At 34.3% G+C, this 26,568-nt stretch overlaps 1 protein-coding gene across 1 annotated transcript in view; it reads left to right on the top strand.

Moving 5' to 3' along the window:
- LOC150107669 (uncharacterized) overlaps positions 1–26,568 on the top strand; it is a 226,910-nt gene that overhangs the window by 27,827 nt on the left and 172,515 nt on the right. The window contains exons 2-3 of the mRNA XM_090392164.1: positions 5,719–5,781; positions 19,683–19,821. Coding sequence (XP_090248290.1) covers positions 5,719–5,781; positions 19,683–19,821 — 202 coding nt within the window. The remainder of the gene's footprint in view (positions 1–5,718; positions 5,782–19,682; positions 19,822–26,568) is intronic.

The raw sequence follows: 26,568 nt of genomic DNA, 5'->3' as shown, positions 1-26,568 counted from the left end.
GGAAATATCTTATCTCCATTGCTGTTCATTGTGGTGATGAATAATGTCCTCGATTCTGTGAATGACTAGAAAGGAGAAGCATCCACATTTGCAGATGATATAGTGATTTGGGTACATTCAGAAAAGAAGAGCTACAAATGAAAACAGCATGACACAGGACTATGGCCCTATAAGTCTTGGAGAAAATCTTCAAATTAAGGTGTTAGACTCAATGGGCAAGTTGTGAAGAGTAGTAAAATATTTGGGAAGTGTACTTTCTAGTGATGGAGTTTAGATCAGGAGATATTGAGGAGGAGGATTTCATTGGACTAAAGCTTTAACCCCCCCCCCCCCCCCCATCCAAGCCATAACGTCAATAGATGTCCAGCTAAATCTAGATACGATTCTGTAACACTTGTTGAATAACATGGATAAGAAGTGCAATTTGGTCTCACTATATCATCCACCTCGGCCAGCAGGGAGGTTAATATTTTGGAACATTGAAGTCTCACTTAAGTGTAAGGTTTTTATTAACAGAATTACTTCTCCATGATTATGCTACTTTTTGTCTTTATGTGCAGAATCATGGAGAACTTACTGCAACATAAAATATAATGCAGATATTGAAAATGAGTTTTGTGGATAATGACAAAAAAAAGAAAAATAGGATAAGAAATATGAACATTCAAAATGTATTGATACTATAAAATGTTGGGAAGAAATGTTTGTAAACTCCTGCTTGAAGTGGTTTGGACATGGAAAGAGAATGAATACACAAAAAAAAAAAAAAAAAAACAAGGAGAATATGAGGGTGGTCTATAAAGTTCTCAGCCTAACATTGTAAAAACGAATTTATAATTTCAAAATTATTTTTATTTTTCAACATAATCTCCCTTAAGACTAATACATTTATTCCAGCGCCATCATCCCATCCATGTAGTGGTTCTCAGTAAGATCTGTAAAATACCCGTCTACAGCTGTAATCATCTCTTGATTCGAATTAAAATGTTGACAAACGAGGAAGAGTTTTTTGGGAAGAGATAGAAGTCAGAGGGAGCCAAATCTGGGGAATAGGTTGGATGTTCCAACAATTCATAGTGCAGATCCCTTAATTTTTCCATTGCCAAAATACCTTTGTGGGCAGGTGCATTGTCCTGATGAAAGATGATTTTTTTCTTCTGCAAACTGGGTCTTTTCTCACGAATTTATTCGTCTAGTCTGGTTAAAAGATCGGAATAATATTCCCCTGTTATTGGTTTATCATTTTCAAGATAATTAATAAACAAAATGCCTTTAGCATTCCAAAACACCAATGCCATGACCTTTTCTGCTGATGGAACTGACTTTGTCTTCTTTGGTGCTGAACGACCACATTCTGTCCACTGTTTTGACTGCTGTTTGGATTCTGGTGTGTAATGGTGAATCCAAGTCTCATCCATAGTAAAAAATCAATGCATGAAATCAGTTTTATTCTTGTTAAAATGCTCTAAGCATTGTTTAGATATTTTCATGCGAGTGCATTTTTGATCTGCTGTGAGCAAGCATGGCACCCATCTTGCGCAAAGCTTCTTCATTTGCAATTCTTCATGAAAATTATATCCTACACATTCTTTTGAAATGCCTATAGTCTCAGCAATTTCACGCACTTTGAGTTGTCGGTTATCCAATACCATATCGTGCACTTGATCGTGATTTCTGGCGTTGTTATACTTTTTGGATGTCATTCATGTAGATCATCTTCAAGACTGGTCCGGCCACGTTTAAACTCGGCAGCCCATTTCTTAATTGTCGAAAACGAAGGAGAAGAGTGCCCATAAATGAATTTCTTTTGACGTTAAACCTTCTTTTACAAAGAATTTTATAACTGCACGATACTCAATTTTATCCATTTCAAGGGATATGGACAACACTTTTGCTTCAGACAGCTTTATGAAACAAACGACTTGATAGAATGACTTGCAATTTCACATGGATGCGTATGACAGATGTACCACCTTAGGAAAAAAAAATCTTGCTGATAGTGTTGCCATCTATGGTCGAGGCCGAGAACTTTTCAGATCACCCTTTTATGTATAAAATGAAAATTAAAGGGAGAAACCAAGAGGAAAACTAAAAAAAGGTGGAGAGAAAAATGAAAGATACAGAAATTTGAACTGGAACATTGTTCTTGAAGAAATATGGAAGGACAGAAAGAAATGGAAAGGTTTGGTCTATCTGACCAGACAGTTTCTTTCATTGAAGTTTATTATGATATACATGAGGAACAGATTTAACATGGGGGAGACCACACTCCTACCAGGCGTGTCCCCCGGGTGGCAGATGGGGGAAACCCAAATGGGTTGCTCTGAATAAAGAATAAAGAGCCGTGGACCAAAGGATGTAGCAGAGGCATGGCAAGCTGGCTACATTATTATCCCAGTAACTTTCATGAGCAGGAGAAAGTCAAAGTCTACAAACTGAGATAGTGCTACTGCATACGGGACAACCGACGCACCTACTCGAAGACCACATAGAGTAGGTGAGAAATCAGCAATGTGGTCAGCCAAGGATGTGAAACATGTAGCCATCCTCAACATAAGATCACTATATTGACCTGGAAAATTGCAATTAGTCCAGGAAATAAAAAGACTGAAATGGAGTATTTTAGGTTTATCAGAGACACATTGGTGTTGAGATGGATTCATGGATTTACCAGAAGGAAGACTGTACTTCTCAGGAAGAAAAGATAACATACACAGAGAAGGAGTTGCATTATTAATTGAAAAGAAACTTACACACTCAGTAATTGAAATAAACCCAGTGTCTCCTAGAATAATCACAGCCAAACTTCAAGCAAAAGAAGAAGGTCAAACAATTAAAACAATCCAAATATATGCACCAGACAGTAACCATTCGGAGGAAGAAATAGAAAATTTCTATGAAGAACTACAACAGGAAATAGATAATCCCAAAAATAGAGAACTCATGATATTGATGGGAGATTTTAATGCTAAAATAGGACAGTTCACAGCAGACAAAAAAGATGTGATGGGGAAATTTGGATACGGAGATCTTAACGACAGAGGAGAACAGTTACTCCACTTCTGTAAAGCAAACGATCTAATGATTACAAACACATTGTTCTATCAACGCCCTAATAATAAATATACATGGACATCCCCAGATGGTAATATAAAGAACTGTATAGATTATATCATCATAAACAAACAATGAAAAAGATCAGTAAATAATGTACGAACATTAAGAAGTTTTGATTTTGACACTGACCACGAAATATTAATTGCCAAAGTGAAGATAAAATTCAACAGGAAAAACAATATCAGAAAAGAAGAAAACATCAACCTATCAAAACTAAAAGATAGCTCAAGCAGAAGTTGATTTTTAGAACAGATGTGCTTGAAATTAAAACCCTCCATCTTCTAGAACAGCAGAAAATACTGGGAAGAAGGAAAAGAAATAGTATTATCAATTGCAAAATATACTCTAGGTTCCAAACCCAAAATAAACAAACAGTGGATAACCCAAGAAATCATAGCTACCATAGAAGAGAAAAAAGAGGCCAAGATACTTGTAAACCAACAAAACAATGAAGAGAATAGAGAAAAATACAGAGCACTAAAAAATAAAGTTGATAACCTATGCAAAAAAGCCAAAGAAAAATGGTTAGAAGAAAAAGCCAAGAAATGCCAAGAAGCATACCAACAAAACAACCTAAAAAGTCTTCCATGATACTGTAAGAGAAATTACAAAGGAATTCTCAGCAAAAGCAGTAACAATGATAAACAACAAGATGACTGAAACCAGGAATATTGAATATATAAGAAAAATCTGGTCAAACCATTTTAAGACTATCTTCCACCACGGAAACAAAACTACAATGCCAACAATAGAAGAAAATAATGATCACCCAAAAATTTTACAAGAAGAAGTTAGATACGCAATAAAACAGATGAAAAACAATAAAGCACCAGGCATTGATACTATCCCTACTGAACTGTGGTCATATGGAGGCAGCATATTAATAGAATATTTAACAACCCTAATCAATAAAATACTACAAACAGGAGAGATCCCAGATGACTGGAGAACTGGAAAGATTATCCCAATATACAAGAAAGGAGACAAAAGAGACTGCAGAAATTACAGACCAATCAATTTACTCCCTCACACCTATAAAATATTCATAAGAATTATACAAAATAGATTAAAAAACACTTATGAAGAAATGATAGGCATAGAACAAGCTGGTTTCCGAGGAAACTATTCAACAATAGACCAAATTTTCACATTGTACCAACTAGCAGAGCTCAACTTGGAAGACCATAAAGAACTATATTGTTGCTGTGTGGACTTTAAACAAGCTTTCGATAACATCAACAGAGAAATCCTTCTTGAAATTCTACTAGAAAAAGCAATAGACAAATATATAATACAGTTTCTGATAAAATATTACTCTAAGACAAATGCAATAATTAAAAAGGACACACTCACAACAGAACCCATAGAGATCCAAAAAGGAGTAATGCAAGGATGCCCATTATCCCCATGCCTATTCAACATATATCTAGAAGAAGATGTAAAGAAGGCAATAGACAATGAGCCTGGAATCAATGTTAATGGTTTAAACATAAATAATATCAAATATGCAGATGATCTCGTCCTTCTTGCAAGAACCCCAAATGAACTACAAAAGTTTATCAACAAACTAAACGAAACCTGTAAAACATATGATATGACAATAAATATACAAAAGACAAAAGTGATGAAAATAGGGAGGAACGGAACTACCATCTCAGCCACCCTAAACGGAGAACAAATAGAACAAGTAGACAACTTCATATACCTTGGATCAAAACTAACAGAAACAATTGATGAACTCAAAACAAACACAGAATAGCAATAGGATGGACCACCATGGGAAAATTACAGAAAATCTGGAAAACAAACAAGATATCTAAGCAAGCCAAAATCAAATTATATGAAGCAATAATTATACCAACAGTCATCTATGGAGCAGAAGCGTGGACAGTTAAAAAAAGAGAGGAGAAAAAACTGTTGGCATTTGAAATGAAATGCTTAAGAAAAATAAATAGAACAAGTTGGATAGAAAAGAAAACAAACATCACAGTCAGACAAGAACTATTGTATAAAAAGACAATAATAGAAAAAAACACTTAAATAGTTTGGACACACTGTACGCATGGAAGCAGACAGACTTCCTAACATCCTAATCAATACTTTTCCAACTGAAAAAAGAAGATCTGGAAGACCAAGAATTACCTGACTGAAATTAATAAAGAACAGCAAGGAATAGAGAAGACTGGAAAATCCTGCTCAAGAGAAGACTCAACCTGTCTTAGACAGAAGAGAAGAAGAAGAGTTTCTTTATAAATATGTAAGTTACATATTTTTTTGAATTCACAGTATAATTGCAGGCAGCTGTCACTATAGTACATACTGTTAGGGATTTTGCTCAGTATAGCAAGTATTAATGCTCGTGATGCTTATAGCATTACTGCTGTTGTGAAGGAAATTCATTGATTTAGTCCTTTTGGGTTTGTTTTATTGAGAGTTCATTGTAGTTTATTATTCGTAATTTTTGATCTGTAAAAACGTTTGTTTCATTTATAAATCTTTTGTAAATATTTTAGTATATAAGACTTGGCAGAACCATTGCATATGATACCATAGTGATTTTTTGTCATGTTCTAAATCTCTTATTTTTAATTTATTCAACAGTGTGCCGAGAGTGGCTGGTAAGAGAAGATGGTGTCTTAGCTTATAAACTTCAGTCTGAAGAAAGTAAGTAATAAAGTTTATAATATATATATAATCAGTAGTTACATTGACTCGGTGATTGGATATGTTCATCTTTTTTTGACTGACTGAAACTGAGAAATAGATAAATTAATTTAATGGAGCACACAACATGTTTCGTCAAAAATGACTTTTTCGGGTGTGGTAACACTTAAAGCAATTAAAAAACATAAAAAACCATAAAAACACAGTGCTGTTGTAATAACAGACTTGTGAACTAAAGTTAAGTTTGAATTGTCGTTATAGTCTGCTCTATAGTTCTATTGTTGTTCAAATGTGAGCATATGAGATCACACGTATGCCAGTCCCTAATGGCAGAACTATGCAAGTCATCTAGACTATAACTGAGATTGCTGTTGATATGAGACGAGTCAAGGGCAATTTCTCTGGAATCAACTATGCGCCGTTCCACTTCATCGTGACAAATACAAACGTGCGATGTTGCCTCCCACTCTACTCCATGTTGGCGGCCTTCATTGCTTGTGTTCACTGAAAATAAGATGCGACTTGAGAGTGCGCTTGCTCTGACTCTATTATATAAAATGTCTCTCTGATGTTCTTCTAGCCATAGGAGGATTGACTTCTCAGTCTGGCCATAGTATGACCTCCCACAATCACATATTACTTTGTATACACCGGGGAACTGAAGATGGTTATGAGCCTGTTTTAGGTGGCTTAGAACTGACCTTAGTTTTGGAATAGTTGAAAAACACGTTTTAGTATTAAATTTCTTCAAAATTCTTCCTAGTTTCCAGGAGAGTGAGCTGATGAAAGGTAAAGAAATATAACCCTTGGGGTTGTTAGGGATCTCTGTATTGTTTCGAGGGTGCTGGTATAGTTGCCTCTTAATGTTTTTGGAAGAGTATCCATTATTTAAAAAAGTTCTTTTTAGGTATGTTAGTTCATTTTTAAGTTCTTCTTCATCGGACAATACTGAGCGAGCATGGTGAGCCAATGTGGAAATGATACCTAACTGTTGTGTGGGATAGTGATGTGAGGATGCATGTAGATATCTATCCATGTGTGTTGATTTCCTGAAGATTGAGATTTTTAAAGAATCAGACATCCTAGTATGTTTCATGTCTAAAAATGAAAGGGAACCATTTTCTTCAATCTCAATGGTAAATTTTATGTCTTGGTGAAAGTTGTTTAAATGATTTAGGAAGATGTGAATATTCTCTACACCATGCTCCCAAATAAGGAATATATCATCTACATAGCGGAACCATGTTCTAGGTTTTAATGTTTCTTTAGAAATGGCTTTTTCCTCGAATTTCTCGAAGAAAATGTGGGCTAGTATTGGAGACAGAGGGCTACCCATAGATAGTCCTTTGTTCTATTTGTAAATTTTGTCTTCGAACTTAAAATATCCCGAATTAATACAGTGTGAGAGGAGAGCAAAAATCTTTTTAGATATCTTGTTTTTTTAAAATACTGAGAACATCCTTACATTCACTTATTCCAAGATTATACGGCCTACCAAAGGTGCATAAAACAAATTGTCCACTCAGGACAATAGTTTATACTATTGATTCACTGACATATAACTTATCAAAATATCTAGCATCCTCATTAAAAGGTCTAGTAGCAAAATCTTCCTCTTATATTAAAATTCGACGGACTTTGCTTCTAAAATTAAAGATATAAAGCTGAAGAATTCCGATGTTATGGCGAGCTTTGATGTTGTGGCTCTTTTCACAAATGTTCCAAGGCAACTATACCAGCACCCTCGAAACAATACAGTGATCCCTAACAACCCCAAGAGTTATATTTCTTTACCTTTCATCAGCTCACTCTCCCAGAAAATAGGAAGAATTTTGAAGAAATTTAATATTAAAACGTGTTTTTTGACTCTTTCAAAACTAAGATCAGTTCTAAGCCACTCAAAATAGGCTCATAACCATCTTCATTTCCCCAGTGTATACAAGGTAATATGTGATTGTGGGACCATACTATGGCCAGACTGAGAAGTCAATCCTCCTATGACTAGAGAAACATCAGAGAGACATTTTATATAATAGAGTCAGAGTCAGTCAGTTTTATATAACAGTGAGTCAAAAACAGATGAATATACATACCTTCAAGAGGTGTACAAAATATGACAGTACTACATGAAAATTTTACATCATTACTTTATTTATTTATTTCGTATCCAAACACAAGTGGTACAGTAGTAAGTAAATGGTACAGCATTATTTACAACAAATTAGGATAGATTACAAATGAGAACAGCTTAAATTTGATAGATGAATTATACAGGGAATAATAAGTAAAATATGAAAAAAGAAGCTGTACATAAGTTATATACAATAAATATGGTCAGATGTTCCTCCAGTATCTTGCGCAATCAATTGCTCTTTCTGTGTAGGATATAAGGTCCTTTTTTGTGCAAGATGATTGAAGAAAGGGACAAGAAAAAAGGTGTTCCATGGATTGGGTTGTCCCACACTCACAGTTATCTGGTCCAGTGAGGTAGCCCCATTTGATGAGGTTTTGTTTGCAGCGTCCTGTTGTTCGAAGTCTGAGGCTTTTCCAAGTATTCTAGTCCAAGTGGGCACCACATGGAAGATGTTTGGCTGTTGGAATACCAGTATTATTCTCCAGGTATAGTGCAAGCCATTGTTGAAGTCTTGTCTCCGGAGGGTTTTTGATGGTTCATCAGTTGCCAAGAAGCTATGTCGATATCTTAGTCTTAGGGGGCACCGTGGTCTGGCCAAATAATGGGTGGCGTTCAGCATTCATTTGTATGCTTCTTTCATCAGTTGAGAATGCAGATCTTCGAATTGAAAGGGGTATGCAATACCAGCCAATCTTTTAGTGGTGTTGGTTTCAGGCATCCTGTAATTAAGTTGCAGCTTTCATTCAATGCTGGGTCCAGTTTTTTCAGCATGGCAGTATATGGACCATACCAGGCAGACATATTCAGCAGAAGAAATAGCAAATGGCCAAGGCAGAAGATAGTGTGCTAGGGTCTGCATCCCATTTGGAGGAGGTAAGCTTTCTTAGTATGTTGTTTCTTGCATTCACTTTTGTCATCGTTTTTTCTGTGTGCTTTATATGAAATCAGAGCCTTCCCAAGAAATCTGTAGCTCATTACTAACTTCATATATACAATTTTCCTAAAAATCAGTCTGTTACCTGTCAATACTCCAACATTATCAGATCTTATATTTCTGCTTTCTAAGGCACTTTTCACCATATCAATCCACATATATCTTGGGCTTCCTCTCGTCTTTTTTCTGCCAACCTGGCAGAGAACACTTTTTTCTAATTTTTCCTCAGTCTGTTTAAGTGACCATACCACATGAGATTAGCTCTGCTAGTGCATTCCTGGATGCTGACAACATCAAGTTCTTTCCTAATATCTTCATTTATAAGATGATATTGCCATCGATGCCATCTGTTCATGCACCTAATCTTTTTCATCACTCTCATATCTGCATTCTTTAGTGTTTGGTCAAATGTTTTACTTCTGACCCAGCTCTCAGATCCATAAAATAAAATTGGTTTGAACACTGTCTTATATACGGCTAACTTCTCTCTTATTCCATATAAGTTTATTCAGTTGACTTCCTACCATACCAGCTTTGTTGATTCTCTTGTCTATTTCCATATTTAATTTACCATCTTCACTAAAAATCGTGCCATCTAGCTAAAATGTTTTACTTGTTCTATAGGTTCTCTATTCACAATGCAGTTGATATTTTCAATGTTTCTGTCTATTTTCATTGTCTTTGTCTTTTTAATGCCGACCTTCATATCATATCTATTACAACAGTTATTCAATTTCATCAGAGAATCTTGCGGACTTGTAGTTGATTTATTTAGAAAAATAACATCGTCCGTATAAAGCAAAGATATGACATTAACATCTCCAATTTTGATATCAGGTTTAATACCGCTTTCCTTCATAATGTCATCCATATAGATAATGAATAACAGAGGGGATAATGTACATCCTTGTCTGACACCAGATTTAACATTAAACCATCTTCCTGTACTTCCTTCAGTTCTAACTGCTGAGTATTGCTTGATATAATGCCCCATTGATCATATCTGTAGTATTTTGACACATTGTCACATTGGCACATTGTCATATGCCTTTTCCAGATCTACAAAAGTTAAATACAGATCTTTGTTATATTCCCATGATTTCTCAACCATTTGTCGTAAAGTGAAAATCTGATCCTGACCACCTCTATTTGGCCTGAATCCAGCTTATTCTTCGGCATTCTACCATTTCTACCATATACTTGCATGAATCTTACCAGGAACACTCAGAGAAATACCTCTCTAATTCTCAGTACTATGAGAATTACAGAGAATTACAGTGCTATATGATACTATGAGAGCTCTAGCTCTACTCCAATCATCCGGAATTTGTACCTCTGTCCAAGCCTTCTGAACTATGAAGTGCAATTATTGTAGGACTTTTATACCTCCATACTTCAGCATTTCTGGTCGAATATCATCTACTCTTGCTGCTTTTGCACATTTCAGGCCTTTGATGGCTTTTTCTATTTCAAGTATGGATATGTATTCCTGACTACTTGAATATTGAGTGGTTTATACCACTTTGCTATTACTGCTTGTTTTATTTAGCAATTTTTCAAAGTAATTACTCCATACTTCAAAGATATCTTTTTCTCCAGTTTTCATGTCACCTTTATCATCTCTGATTCTTTCTTCCATTTCTGAGTTTCTTCATCACCAACTTCCTGAATATCTTGCCACCTTCTTGATATTTATTTTCTATGTTCTTACCAAAGTCTTCCCATGACTTTTGTTTATCTAGTTTTACACAGTGTTTTGCATTCTTACATTTGTCTCTGTATTCTCCAAGAGCAAAAGCAGACTTATTTGCCAGGAACTTTTGATGCTTTCTTCTTTTCCTTCACTGCCTCTTTAACTTCCTGTATCCACCATGGAGTTCTGATTTTTCTATCCACATGCCTCTCTGGCTGAATCAATCAGGGTTTTCTTCAAGGCTTGCTACTGAATCTCCAAAGTTTGGTTCCTGTTCTCAAACTCTTTCATTTTTTCTTCAATAATCTTTGTGTATTTTAGTCTACAGTTTAGATCCGAGAGCTGCTCAACTTTTATTCACTTTAAAACTTTCTTATACGCTCTTCTTTTCAATATGGAATTCAATTTTATCCTGCTCAAGACCAAATGGTGATCACTTCCAATTTCAAATCCTCTGTACATTCTGGTGTCCTGCACCAAGGAGAAAACTTCACTATCAACAATAACATAGTCAATGAGACTTTTGTTATTCCTTGCCTCTTCTATCCATGTGAATTTGTGCACATTTTTATGTTGGAACATTGTGTTAGTAATAACCAGTCCATGTCCCGAGCAGAAATCCAACAATTATTTTCCATTATTATTAGCTTTGCTCTTTTCTCCAAATTTTCCCAAAATATTTTTGTATGTTTGACAATCATATGCTAAAATTCCTCCATTTCTACCTTAGTAGAACTTTCTGTGGGACCATAGGCATATTTGCCCACATCTGATATTTGCCCACATCACTCTACTTGAGACTGCCTGCCATTCAAGAAGATGAGCCTTGTATTAAGTGTTGAATACTGTGGCAACTCCTTTTCCTTGATTGTCATTGCCTGAATATAACATTTTGTATTTGTTGCTCAGACAGATCTCACCCGTTTTTGTCTTTTTTGTTTCAGTCACCCCATTATATTGATCTGGTACTTATCTAATTCCTCAGCTAGCCCCATTTCTTTGCCATTCAGGCTTTCTATGTTGATAGTACCAATCTTGAATTCTGGTGATGTTGAGTTGGGGGTGTGTTTTAGGATTTGTTCCAGTAGCTGACTTTTCGCTGTTCATCCTGGTTCCCTGGCGAAAACAACAGGGTCCTTGTTTAACCAATAAGAATACAATTTGGTCGGTTAAATCCCAAATTGCCGGCCCATCCTCGTTTGTTCAGTATCGAGGTAGGTACCTAACAGGGTGCACCACGAGAAGGTGATGATTGGACATTAGATCAAAAGTCCTGGTCGGTTCTCTGCATTCCTTTAAAGGCTATAGAGATCTCCTCTCAGTTATACAGCTTTGACCCTTAAGCACCCCACATATATATATATTTTAGAAAAATTATGTTGATTCATAGGAGAATAACTACTATTTTTAGTAACTTAACATGTTCACTCTAGGATATATCTCATGGCCTACTAACTTGTGATTTAATTTTTAATTTTAATTTTTTAATTCACTTTTTTAATTAAAAAAAAGTGAATTAAATATTCACTTTTTTTTAATTATTAATCAATTCCTGATATCACGGTATCCTGTACATCCTAAAAGTACGTACTTCATAGATAAGATTACATTATTACATGTTTCATGTCAACAATTTGCTGACATATATTATAAGTTATCCAAATCACTAAACTAACAATATACAAGACAGCCTTTAAACCAGTTTTAATCCATGGAGCTTAGTTATAAATAAATCAGCTAAATAAAGAGTAGATTCTTTTTCTTAGAACTTGCAAATATGAAAGTTCTAAGAAAATCACAATTGTGAACATGAAGAATCATATTAAAAATAAAGACATCAGAAAGGAAAGGAGAAAAGAAATGTTGAGAAGAGCTAAGGTGATATGGTCACTTAAACAGATGAGAAAAGAATAATTAGTAAAACAGGTACTTAATAACAAGATGGCAGTAAAAAATGCACAGAAAAAGACCAAGATATAGGTAATTTGGTGCAATTAGTAGTGCCTTGCAATTTTCTTCTTAATCAGTTCTGTATTTATCAAGCTTACAATATTATCAGATTTTTGGTATCTTTCAAGGCACTACATATTCATAGCCTTATAAAGGACAATAACTTCCCTATCATTATTTATTAGTATGTTTTTGACATCCAAGTAATCCTTTGAGCTATTTTGCCAATTATTATGCCCTGTGAACATCAACTGTTCACAGGCCATAATAATTGACCTTTCCACCATTATCCCCCAAGTCTCTAGTTTCATTAGTCTCCTGCAATCCAGTACCATCAATGTGGTACACAGTATGTAACCATTTCAACCTGAAGTGCATAACTTTACATTTTACAAAATTAAATTCACAATCATTGTCTTTTGCCCACAATGCTAGCTTATTTAAATCATTCTGCAGGATGTCTGCATCACCTTTATCAATTCTTGTTATTCTTGGTGACTCGTACTGGATTCATTTAGGAGCATGGAATCACCTGTATGAAATAAAGAGCTAAGTTAATATATCTGAATATCAGTGGCGTCACATGTCCCTTTACAGTGCCGTAATGAGGGTATGAAGTGCCTGTGGCGAGTGTCTAACTTGCACCCCCCACCCCAAAAATGACAAAAATTTGAAAAATTTAAATGTAACAAATTATATTTTACTAAATGCAATATGTTAAATACTTACTATTAATCCCATCAAAATGAGTTGTTACCTGTAAATCCAATTATATATTTGTATAAATAAATAATCTATTAAATAAGAACAAATTTTTATTCACATTCAATGACAAATAGATTAAAGAAATACAAGACATAGGTATAATAGGTATACTTTTATTATATTATTATAAAATAATATAATAAAAACAAAAATAAGTTCAGCATATTTTATAAAGAAATTTTTCTAGCTTTTTCATTTGCAAACACATCTATTATATCGTCATACTTTAATGTTTTTGCAGTACCTTTTTTCAATTGATATTATAGACATGTTTGTCAATCACTCTTGTCCAATAGAAGAACGAAGGTATGATTTTACAATTTTCAATTTGCCAAATGAACATTCGCAGGAAGCTGTTGTTACAGGCATTGTTATGAAAATCCTTAATGCTATGTCTAGATTTGGATACATGTTTTGTAATGAGAGTTCGTAATTTTTTTGCAAGATTTGAAAAGCGTCCATATCGGCTAAATTTTCAAAAACTTCCATGGCTTGATATTTGAAACTCTCAGTTTCACATACAAATTCTGGAGCATCTAAGTCTCTATTATATTTCAATGTCAGTTCAGCTGCGCATTGTTTGAGATCATTTAGCTGCATAATTTTTAAAGCGTGTCCATTTAAAAAACTGAAGTCGTTTGCAACCTCTCGTAAAACAGTAAATCTATCATTGAGTTGTATGAGTATTAGATCTAAAACTTCACAGATTTCTTTTTTTAGTAATTAAGTTTCATTCATGGCAAACGAATCATCAGTAGCTTTCTCACCAGGCATATTTTTCATTTTGCACCGTCTCTTTTCTGGAAATGCAAGTTTTTCAATATTTATTGTTTTGGCTAATCTTTTTGCTGAATTGTGAAGCGAATAGAAAAAATCATTTCGGTACTGTTGAATTTCATTTTTTAGAGCTTTTATCATTTTCGACTGTGGTTTTTTTTCTTGTAAAAGTACATTTACTTTATTTATCTTTCCTAATATTGTATCCCAAAATATTAATAGTGCAACAAAATTAAATTTTGTTAATAATTTTAGCAACATTCGAGCATTTGTTACAGAGTCTACTGTAACTTGTCTTTGTCCATCACACATTTCATTAAGAAGTTGTATTATTAAAGGCATTTGATTTCGTAAGACTTTCGCGGACCACCTCGTGTCACTTAAATCTTTAAGAAGAACAGATAATTTATCCTTTAAAAGATCCCATCTGCTAGTAGAATTTACAAAAAAGTTAAACAATTGTTTAATTGTTCCAAAACATGATTTCATTTGAACAGATGTTTGAACGCCTATTAAATTAAGGCTGTGAGCAGTGCATGGAACAATCCTCACCATATTGTTTAAACAAAATATCCTGGCTTGTACCCCCTTATATTTACTTGCCATATTCGCTCCATTATCATATGACTCTCCTCTTATATTTCTAATATTTAATCCATCTGATATTAACTTTTTTTCAATATCATTCGCAAGTGCTTCGCCATTTTTTTCATGTTTCACAATATCTATGAAGGTTTCTTCAGTGCTACATTTATTTGTGTTAGGATCAATGTCAAAATAGCGCAAAATTTGAGTTATCTGTTCCTGGTGAGAAGTGTCGGGTGTGCTATCAAATAAAATAGAAAAATATTTTGCTTTTTCAATATTTGAAATAATATGCTGTCTAATTTTAGAAGCATATTAATTATATTAATATGCTTCACAATTAATAGAACTATATTAATTATATCATTTTGTATTATAGAAGAGAAATAATTAACTTGATTTTTCTTATGACTTTCAATATGTTGCGCAATAATAGGATTGTAATGACTAATTAATTCTGTCGTGTTCAAAAATTTTCCTCATTCAGGATGACAATTTTTTCACAAGATCCTCTCAAAGTGTCATTATTTTTTTACGCATTGCAGAATGGGATCCAAAATAACTTTTAAAATATGCTTCCACTTTTCTTTTTCTTTTAAAATTGCTTCTTGTAATTGATCGTCTATAAAACCATCTTTCTTAATTTTTGATTTGAAAATTTTCCATTCAACGTCATTTTTTTATGATATAATGAATTTTCATGACATGGTAACATAGGATTCAGATGCTGCCAGTCTCGAAACCCCGCAGTTGTCCATGCAGTCTGATTTTTTCCAAAAAGAATACATGGAAAACAGAACAGTGCATCTTTTCGCTTGCAATATATCAACCAATTTCTGGGTACTTGTTCTCCGTTTGACATGGTTTTTACAAACCATTTTTTATCAAAATGCCGATTTTCTGTATCAGGATAAACACTCATATTATCGCACAGCTCGGGTCTATGTCAAACAAATATTTGTATGTTACTATTAGTTATATGCCATGTTGTGGGATCATTAAAATCTATTATTTTTGCATTATCAATATTTTCTAATTTAACATCCACCATATAATTATCATTATTACATTGTTTCTTGATTTCCTGGTTTTGATGTTTAGTTGTACTTTTCTCTTCTGTTTCAATTTCACATGAAACATGACTACTTGTAGAAGGCAGATTTAATTCAGTTGTTAAGTTTGAATGAACTAGAGGTGTAGATGATTTTTTAATAAAAATATCATTTGGAGTTATATTTTTCTTTATATTTTCAATCTTCTGTTCTCTTATTTTTTTAAACTATGCAGGAAGATTTTTTGTGGAATATTACCCTAGAAGTGTTTTTTAATTTAAATTTGTGTTTTTATTAATATAATTATTTATGGTACTTACTCAGTATGCCAGTATGTTGTATATAAACAAAATTATCTGTCTTGTCTTTTCCAGTATGTTTTGTTCCACAAAAGAGCGAAAATATCACTATAATTACAACATAACTGATCTTTTGAATGACAACAAGACTAATAATATTACATGATTTTTGAAATTCTCTTATCTACAAAAAGTAGAGACGAATGGAAATATTGAGGGTGGGAAGATTGTGATTTTCATTGGATCCTGGGTTTGATGAGCGTAAATAAGGGCTGGCAAATAATTTTTGCGGGTGGGTCATGAAACGAGGGATGGAATGATATCGAAAGAAGGTCATAAAGGGATTAAAATTATAATAGTGAAGGTAATAAACTTGGGATGGGCAGATAGACACATTAGGAGGATAACGGAAGAATGTATTAGATTATCTATGTAAATGTTTAAGATTAGACAGGAATTTGGAGATACAAAATTTGAAAAAATCATAAAATGGGAAAATACATTCATTAATAGTTAATGGTGCGGTGGAACAATTTACTTGAGACAAAAACGAGAATAATCGCAAAGAAATGTTATGTTCAAGTGGTTCAAGTTGTGATATTAGGCACTATCGTTGCCATTTAACTCGAGACGAATTGGAGCTCGCCGGTGTTACAAAATATAGTGGAATTCCGCTGTGTTGCAGAATTTGTATGTCTAAAGCAGTGTATTGCCGAAATTTAAAAATACAATATGAAATAGCAGACTTTTATATCTATTTATTTATTTTTATTTTTTACATTTTTTACATTTTGCTCCCCAAACCTAGTTGCACCCTTGGTGGGCACCTCTTTCGCATGCCCTTGTTATGGCACTGCCCATTTAGGTTGGTTGTGCTTTCGTGGGGCTTATGCAACCAGGGCTACAAAATTCAAATCAATTTGACTGTATGATTGCATTTTTATTGATGTATGAAAGTTTTAAGAGTGCATAGCGCATCAGCACTCATCTTAATTGGTCTAGTGTAATTAATTGTAGAATAACTTTGAATACTTTAATTTATTAATTAATATAATCTTAAATATGGAAAGCATACAGGTCAAATGAACAATAGCTATGCTTTACGTGCTGTTTATGTGACAATCACAAAGAGTTTATGCTTCATGATGATCTTAGATTATCATTGGCAAATATTAGAATGAGACATGGATAATTTGAATTTTGATACAGTTTTTACATACAGCCGTATAATAAGCACAGCAATCGGAAAAATAATCACTTGAGAAATTATTTTTCCAGATTGAACCAAAGAAAGGCTGAAAAAACTCATTTTACTGACTTATACACAGGCCTCCACATAGCCTTTTAAAGAATGGTGAAAAACTGTCTAGAGATTTTGACATAATATCCATCTTGACTTTCTCATGGTGCACACCATTAGTAGAAGATTAATGAATGAAATAAGGTTGGCAATTTGGGGATTTAGCCAACCAAATTGTATTCTCTGTTAGCTTAAACCTACTATTTTTGTCAGGGAAGCAAAGCGAACAGTGAAAAGGCAGTTACTGTGACAAATCCAATATCAGCATACTTGTAAACAATCACAGTTCACACAAGAATTACAGAAAAGAAGTGGAATTGGCAGAAAAATTGGAGAAATATCATGTAAAAAGAATTGGGGTTACTAAAACAAAGACACAAACAGGCGAGATTCTTCTAAATAATAATTACGAGATATATTAGGTAGTAGTGATCAGACAAAGAAAGAGAAGCTAGTATTCAACACTCAACTTGAAAATAATCTTGAATGACAGGTAGCATCAAATAGAGCGATTTGTGCAAATATCAAAATGGAGAATTGTACAATGAGATTTATTTGTGCCTATGGTCCCAGAGAAGATGGGACATAGGCACAAATACTTCCTACTAAAGAAGTGTGGAATTTTTCAAATCATTAAAAAAGCAGATAGAAACAAAGAAAAAGTGAAACAAAGAACAAGCTGTTACTTTACCAATAAGGAAAAGTAACAAAGTGGAGAAAAGAGCAATAATGGAAAGTACTTGCTGGATTTCATTCAGGATAAAGATGTGCAAACTTTACATGGAGAGGAGACACAAGAAATAAGAAAATTCTAATTGAGTGTCATTTCTGATAGGGATATATTCATTCTGGTTCAAGACATAAAACAGGAGAATTGAAATCAGAAGTGATACCTTTAGTTTTGAACAGGATAAAATTAAATATCATGTTTAAAATAAAAATATATACAAAAATTTTTAAAAAGAATTGATCAAAAAGAAGCAAAGTAAGATGTAGATAAAAAGTAGCTTTTAGTGATGAACTGTAGACTCAGATGTAGAAATGTTGGATATCTGCTATTGTAGATACCTGCAATATCAGATTATCTTCAGTTTTTTAGTGATGGCCAGTTTGAAAAAAAATAAAAATAAAAAGGAAAGAAAATTTTTATTATTATTATTATTAATATTATATATTTATGAACGTTTTACTAAATGTATAATGCCTTATTTCTTTTAATTATCAATTTCTTTAATAATGTTTTATATGAAAGAAATCTTGGTATAGCTTTTGGCCTGTTGCAAATTGTTTTCTTATGATATTTATTGGTATCAAACTTGTAATTTCTCACTTTGAATTTAGTTTTATTTCTGTAACTTAAAAAAAAAGTTGATAAAAACAAGAAAATATTGAACTTTCCAAAGGTTTTCACACCTGTAAAAAAAACTGTCATCTTGTCTACACAAGATGGTGATGATTTTAATTTCATTTTACCTCCATGTTATTTGCTGTGCTAGGCAATAGTGTGCTTGTGCAAAGTTTGTATTTTTGATTAGATTTGATATAGTGAATTGATTAGAACAGAATATGTTCTGGAAGTTGTGGACAGAATAATCTGAAGGAAAGGATATTTTTAAGACAAAAAGATGGAAAAGAATGTTATAAGGGAAACAAACAGTTCTCTCAAATTAATGGATGAAATCTCTTTCAAAGGAAGCAAATTTAAAATGTAGATAACACTGCTAACAAGAATTATGTAGTTTTCTTCTGAAAAAACAGACAGTTCCTTTTGACACATTAAGCAGCAACTTATTCTGGTTAAACAATCTTCATCAAACAATGAAGATTGTTTGATGATTTAGGCTTATTTAAACTGATTTAAACTCATAGTTAGGTTTAGTGGAACAAATACAGCACAGAAAAATAATTAAACACAAATTTAGTCATTACTGTATTTTGTCTGTCAGAAATATTATGAGGGATACAACATTACATAATAAGTGGAAGAGGTTATACTGGAAGATTAAAGTGACGACTGGTGACTATTTCGCTGATTTTTTTTTTTTCTGTAGTTGCTTCTCTGGGCACTGTTCCACTGAATTGACATTATCATATCTTTACTTTTTTCTTAAGCTTAGTAGAACATGAGTTGCAACTGGCTAGCAGATATTTGCACTTGAACTGCAAGCCCATTGAACTAGTTCTCCCTTTTTATTCCATCTTCATCTGTTTTCTGGAACTGCCTTCTTCACTAAGTTTTCTCAAGAGTTAAACCATCAGCTATTCTAAAAAGAATACTAATAGATTTAGTAGCTGTCTTTCATATATATATATATATATATATATATATATATATTATATTTTTTTTTTTTTTAAAGCTAGAATGCATTAATTTTTATAGCTTCCTTTATTTAAGAAAATTTTCATCTCTAGTTGAACAGCACTATGGTCAAAACCGACAAAGAAACCGTGTGTTACAGTCAGATATTCAGGAAGCAAAAAATACACAGAAAAGTGAAGAGGAAGAAGCAGAATTGCTGAAAATTTCCTATGAAAGATTGCTTGATGAACAGTAAGTTTATTTGTGTTTCCAGGATACACTAAAGAAATGTTTGGTTTTATACTGAATTTTAGGTTTATGTACATTGTGAAATAAGAAAGTATTTGTAATGTTCTATTTGATTTTTTTATCGGCTTCATCTGGCACACAATCATGAATATGAAGCATTGTTATTTAAGTAAGGTATTATGAAACCATAATAGTCTTGCTTATCTATCTGCACTGATGTGTGCACCAGAGAAGAGCATAAAGAGACACAGAGGTCATTCAGTTTTCATGTGAAAATAAAACGAATTTCACTTTGTTTGATGATAAAAATTCATCAGACTCTTCAAAACACAAATAATCATTTGTTTTGCTGCAGTGAAGCAGCAAAACAGTTTTTAGCATGAATAAACTGATTTATGTTTAAAAATGTCTGGACAAGTGTTATTGATGAACACTGATCAGAGTGCTCATCAATGTCAAAACACTGAAAAAGTTGGTTCATCAACTGGAAAGAATGACTTTCCATGAAGTTTAAACTGCATTTATGATTCTGCCTGTAAAGTCAAAAGAATATCACTACCACAAAGTTTGTGCAAAATGAGTTTCAAAACAATTCACATCACACACACACACACACACACACACACACACACACACACACACACACACACACACACACACACACACACACACACACACACACACATCTTGACATCTATTCCTCCTTCTCAGAGTCTGACTACTACTTCAATTCTTCTGATCCAAACCCGTGCTCAGACTGAATAACAGAAATCATCCTCACAGGAATGAAAACTTTCATTCTCTATCAAATCCAAACTCTCAGCTACCATCCAAGCCTTGGTTCTCAAAAAAGTGTGCCAATGCTGTAAAAGATAAAACCTCAGCTTACTGCAGTTGGCTCAAGACCAAAACTGTATACCTTCTCTGCCTATGCTGCAGCTTGCAACAGTTGCAAAAGAATCATGTCCAAGTCAGACGTTAAAAGAACCAAATGCTGCAAACTTGCCTCCTGCCCAAATGGCAGTTGCTCCTTCTGTTTTCCCTTGCCAAGTCCTAGGGTGCAACTTCTGCCCACCCAGTTTCCACCACTCTCACATCCAGATGGTCCTGTAGTCATCTCACCAAAAGACAAGGCCAACTTACTTGCATCACTCTTCTTTTCCAATTCCTGCATTAATGACCTGGGCAAAGTTCCCTCCACTTCACAAAGAACGGCTCCCTTCATGTCTCCCATAGTCTTCCGACAAAAAGACATCTGTTAACAACCTGAACACAGACAAGGCATCTGGTCCTGATGGTATCCCACATAATGTGTTAAAAAATTGTGCCCCAGAACTAACACCTATCCTGTATCACCTCTTCAATCTGTCTTATTCAACTGGCATCTACCCAACAACATGGAAACAGGTCCACATCCAGCCCATCCCAAAGAAAGGTGATAAAAGTCAACCAATGAACTACCGACCAATTGCTCTCTCACTTCTGTTCTCTCAAAAATTATGGAGAAGATAATCAACAACCAACTCTTGAAATATTTAGAGACATACCAACTAATCAGTGACCAACAGTATGGATTCTGCCACTTATGATCTACAGCTAATCTTCTTGCTTTCACCACCCACCTCTGGACTCAAGCCATGGAAAAATTTGGCGAAACTCATGTGGTTGCCCTCGACATTTCAAAAGCATTTAATCAGTCTGGCTTCCCCACTCTGCAACTGGATCGCCAACTTTCTCACTGGTTGCTCACTATGTGTCATGGTGGACGGCTTACTCTCCTCAGATTTCCCTACCAATTCAGGAGTACCCCCAGGGTTCTGTTCTTTCATGTACTCTCTTTCTCTTGTATATAAACAACTTGCTCCCACAGACTTCCAATCCTATCCATAGTTTTGTTGACAACAAGACACTCTATTCATCCTTTTCATTTGACAAATCTGATGGTGCTCAAGTATTAGAATTCTCAAAATCTGCCATGATCAGGGACCTAAACTCAGATCTCCTAGCCTATATCCCAATGGGAAAAGGACAACCTTGTAAATTTCGATGTCACCAGAACCTAGTTCTGTCTAATCTCTTTTCTTGGATTGACTTGCACCTCTGATCTTTCTTGGCACAACCATATTTCAACTATAGCTTCTGCAGCTGCCAAAAAACTTGGTGTACTTTTTCGCACAAGACTACTTCACAGCTGCTAACTCTATACAAAGCCCAAATCCCCCCCCCCCCCCACCATGGAATATTGCTCCCATATTTAGGGTGGTGCACCAAAATCCTCTCTAAGATTGCTCAATTCTATCCAGAAGAGGGCAGTCTGGCTAATTAATAATCCCTCTCTTACAGACCCACTTCAATCCCTCTCTCTTAGACATTCAGTTTTTGCCTTGTGCCTCTTCTACAGACACTTTCATGGACAGTGCTCTGCTGAATTGGCCACTATTATTCCTCCACTCTCCTCCAAAATCATTAAAAACAAGGGCCACTGCTAACCAACACCCCTTTTACAGGTCATCTTAAAACTTATCGAACCAACTTCACTATTTCCTCTTTTATTCCATTTACTTCTGTCCTTTGGAACAGTTTATCCCTCTCTGCCTTCTCCAAAGATTACAACATTCAGCTGTTCAAACAAAATGTGAACAGACTCCTCCTTTTGTCTATTCCTCTTGCCTGCACACAACACAAGTGTGCTTTAGGTCTTGTGGCCTTTCATGTGCGGACCACATATATGTAGCAGTGAATTTGAAGCTACCATGATGAAATATATGGTGAGGGTGTTACCATAGACTTGGCACTACATACTCTCTACAGTCACAGATTAGTCATGCAATTAATATGGTCTTTGCTGGTTCTAACAAGCACTTGCATGTTCAAATTGTGTAAATAGTGTGAGAGTTTATATCCAACTAATGTATGTTCTCCAAAAATGTTTTGGGGTGTTTAAAGGAAAAGTGTGGTTTTAGACTTGAGGTGTGATCCCACAAGTGGATTCTTCATCATAGTAATGCTTATTATAGTAATAAGCATTACTATGATGAAGAATTATTATAGTATTTATTAAAATTGTTAATAAGAGTAACATTCAAACCAATAGAATCTATTAGTAAACTACTAAGATCTCCAAAAGACAACCATCCTTTCTACAAATATGCTGGAGTTTATAATATTCCATGCTCATGTGGCTCTAGTTACATCCGACAGACTTCGAGAAGCCTCGAAATCAGGCAAAAGGAGCACATTGGCTATGTCAAAAACAACAGACAGGACATTTCTGGCCTATCGTCTCATTTCTCTACAACTAACCATGTCATCGAGTGGGACAAAAGCTGTTCCCCTTACTTAGAGGAAGATTACCATTCAAGAATGTTCAAAGAAGCAGCCACAGTCTCCCGTTCTACTGTGAACCTTAACAGAAATCAAGGCCTAATACTCCCAGAGATATGGAAAACCCTAATCAGAGCCTTAAAAACGGAAGAAATTAACTTTAATACAAACTACAGAAGGTTCCTCAGCAACAGCTAGCTGATCTTGTACACGCGATACATGTTTCACTCACGTTTGATACTATTTTATTTGTAATTATTCTAGTCAGTTTTTATTCTTGTCAGTTTTGCAGTTACGCATAATTGTGAGAGTGTTTAAACCTATATGTAAGTGCCCTGAAGACGCCAACAGATAAGTGTGGCGAAACTAGTTGGTCCAGTTAATTAATAAAATTGATCAACACTTGATCGGTTAACCAAATATTATTATTTACTAATTTATGATCAAGAAAACAACCTTCATGAGGCTTCTCTAAATATTTAAGGTTTTTGACTGTAAGTCAGTTGAAAAATTTTATGGAACAAAACACTGTAAATCAGTTTTTTGTGTTATAAAACAGATGAAGCAGCCTGACAATATATGCAGTTGCCTGACATAATTTGACTTATATCTAACGATTTAGCTGCTTTCTTACCAACTCTACCCACTTCGAATATAAAAGAATTGTGAACACTGCAGTGTATAATTTGTGAATTAATACAAGACGGTTTGTAGTTATGTTGGGTGAGATATAAAGGAACACTGGTATTTATACTTTTAAATGTATTCTTGGATATTCAAAAGTATATTACATTTCACATATTACATTTGAAATGTACTTTTGACAATGATTTGATCAAGTTATTCTTGCCTGACCTCTAGTGAAAATAAAATTAAAATAAATAAAATAAAATAACTACACCAAAGCTATATTCTATTTAAGACACATCAGAGAAACATTCTTTCATATAGATTGTTTTATTATAGTAAAAATGATGTCCTAATTTAACACGACAATTGTTATATTAGATTTAAGATCCTGGATTACCTTTGGTCCTATTTATAATTAACTCTTAGGAAGAAAGGTTAACTGGGTAGAATATGGGCCTTCCATATTCTTGGGATTTTTAGACCTTCGTTATTATTAAGATTCTTATTGTTATCAACATAACAATAAGAGTGGTTGATAAGAATTTCACATACCTCCTTAAATTTATGTTCAGACCATGTTTTGGCCTGATGTAAACAACAGGTGCTTTTCCAGTCAATTCTATGTAAAGTGTTCAGGGCATGACCAGAAAGGCCAGCTTTACCATAGTTATTGTATTTAATGTGTTGTTTATGTTTCTTTTTTCTGATAGGAATTGTGCATCCTGTTTCCCCTATATAGGGCAAATTACAGGTGCAATGAATATGGCATTCTCCAGGGTAGGCCAGTAGAGGGAGTGGATCCTTGGATGAGTAAGTTTTTAATTTTGCAGGAGGTTTAAAGGCGATTTTAAGGCTGTATTTCTGTAGTCTTCTGTTTATTTTATTGATATTCCTTTAATGCATAGAATGGTTACAGTTTTATTATAGTCTACTTTATTTTTGTTTTTAAGTGAGATCTTGTGAAGAATTTTGTTGATAGAATTTTGGCTGTAGCCATTTTTAGGAAGGTATTGCTGATAACTTTTAATTCATCTTTAAGTGCTTGTTCATTGGAGCACATAAAGCCCTCTTTTCTAGGTGTTAATGACACCTAGTTTTTGTTTGGTTGCTGTAGGAGTTTATGTGTATATATTGGCCAGTATGTCTTGATTTCCAATAAACAGTGAAGGAAAGACTGTCATAAGAAACATGTGTGACAAGTGTATTTAGAAACAGAAGTGTGTTCTGCTTTTCAATCTCAGTTGTGAATTGTATGTGTTTGAGTTGTTTGTTTAGGTGGCTGAGGAAAGTGTCTAATGTCTGGCAGCCATGGGGCCAGATAGCAAAAATATCGTCAATATATCTAAGCCAGACTGAGTTTTAAAGGGGAGAAATCTAGAGCACATTGCTCAAAATATTCCATGTAAAAGTTAGCAATTGGGGGTGGAGTAATGGTGAGCCCATGGCTATGCCTTTTTTTTTTGTAGGTAGAAAGTGTTTTGCCACACTTTAAATAGCCAGAATGTACAAAGTGCACTGTGATGTTGGGATGGAATTTGTCCTGTAATAGAATGGAATTTGTCCTGTAATAGAAGGATTGTGTCCTTGATTAGGACATTTGTGGATCACCCAGAAGAACATATCTGTTTGTTGTTGAATAAACAATTTTCAGTTACTATTTGAGTGATCAGCAAGTATTCCAGTTGATTTCTATTAGTAATTGCTATGAAATTTACAGCTTGCTTATTTGCTTTTGAATCTAGTTGGCGACTAGAGGAAATTTTTCTAAGTCTTTTTTCGACCGGTTCCCAAGTTAGTCGATCTCTGGCACGGGCAAGCAGGTTTTTTCTCCCGGAAAACTCACGTTTTTCATCCTGTAAACTCAAGAAAATTGACCGTAGAACCCACATTATTTCAGACATTAAATATATTGTGTTAGGGACCACAAGATGGCGGCACTTGTTGTGCCATCTCTCTTCACTGCATGTCACTTAATTAGTGATAGCCTTGGGCAAGCTATCGCTGATTGGGTACCAGTGGAGATTGAACTGCCCACTCAGTCTCCAAAAGTTAGATAGGGATAAAAACGGCCTCGCCTACTCCCTATATATACAGGAATAAAAAGGCATTAGCTGATTTTTTTTTTTTTTAACCCCTTTCAAAATATTGCAAAATTTCCATGGCAAAATCTGTAGCAAAGTCAACAGTGGAGTATAATTCAGCATTTGGAGGGTACAAAGCTTTTACATACTGTATATTAAAAAAAAAAAAAAAATGCTATATAAAATTTTCATCATCATCAAATTCCTGACACTTACCCTCAAGGAGTGTACAGGATATTATGATAGTACTAATACATGAAGAACATACATCATTACAACTTACCATCAGCAATTTTCTTCCAAATCAATCTGTTATCTGTCAAGACTCCAAGATTATCAGATCTTATATTTCTGTCTTCTAAAGCACTTTTTACTGTATCAATCCACATATATATCTTGGTCTTCCTCTGGGTCTTTTTCCTTGTAACCTGGCAGAGAACACGTTTTGCTCTACTCCAATTATCTGGAATTCGTCCCTCTGTCCAGGCCTTCTGAACTATGCAGTGCAGCCAGTGTAAGACTTTTATAGCTCCATACTTGAGCATTTCTGGTTGAATATCAACTATTTCCATTTGCCTTTCCACATTTTTGATGGCTTTTTCCACAGGCTTTTGATGGCTTTTTTTTTTCTACTTCAAGTATGGATATGTATTCCTGACTCATGCCTGGTCAGTGTTTTTTACCATTGTGCTGTCACTGATTGTTTCATTTAGCA

The sequence above is a fragment of the Typopeltis vanoorti genome, chromosome 4, assembly GCF_054136105.1.
Source record: "Typopeltis vanoorti isolate ZY-2024b chromosome 4, IOZ_Tvanoo_1.0, whole genome shotgun sequence".
Lineage (NCBI taxonomy): Eukaryota > Metazoa > Arthropoda > Arachnida > Uropygi > Thelyphonidae > Typopeltis > Typopeltis vanoorti.
Note: the sequence above shows the minus strand (reverse complement) of the source record. Positions and strands in the feature narration are given on the sequence as shown.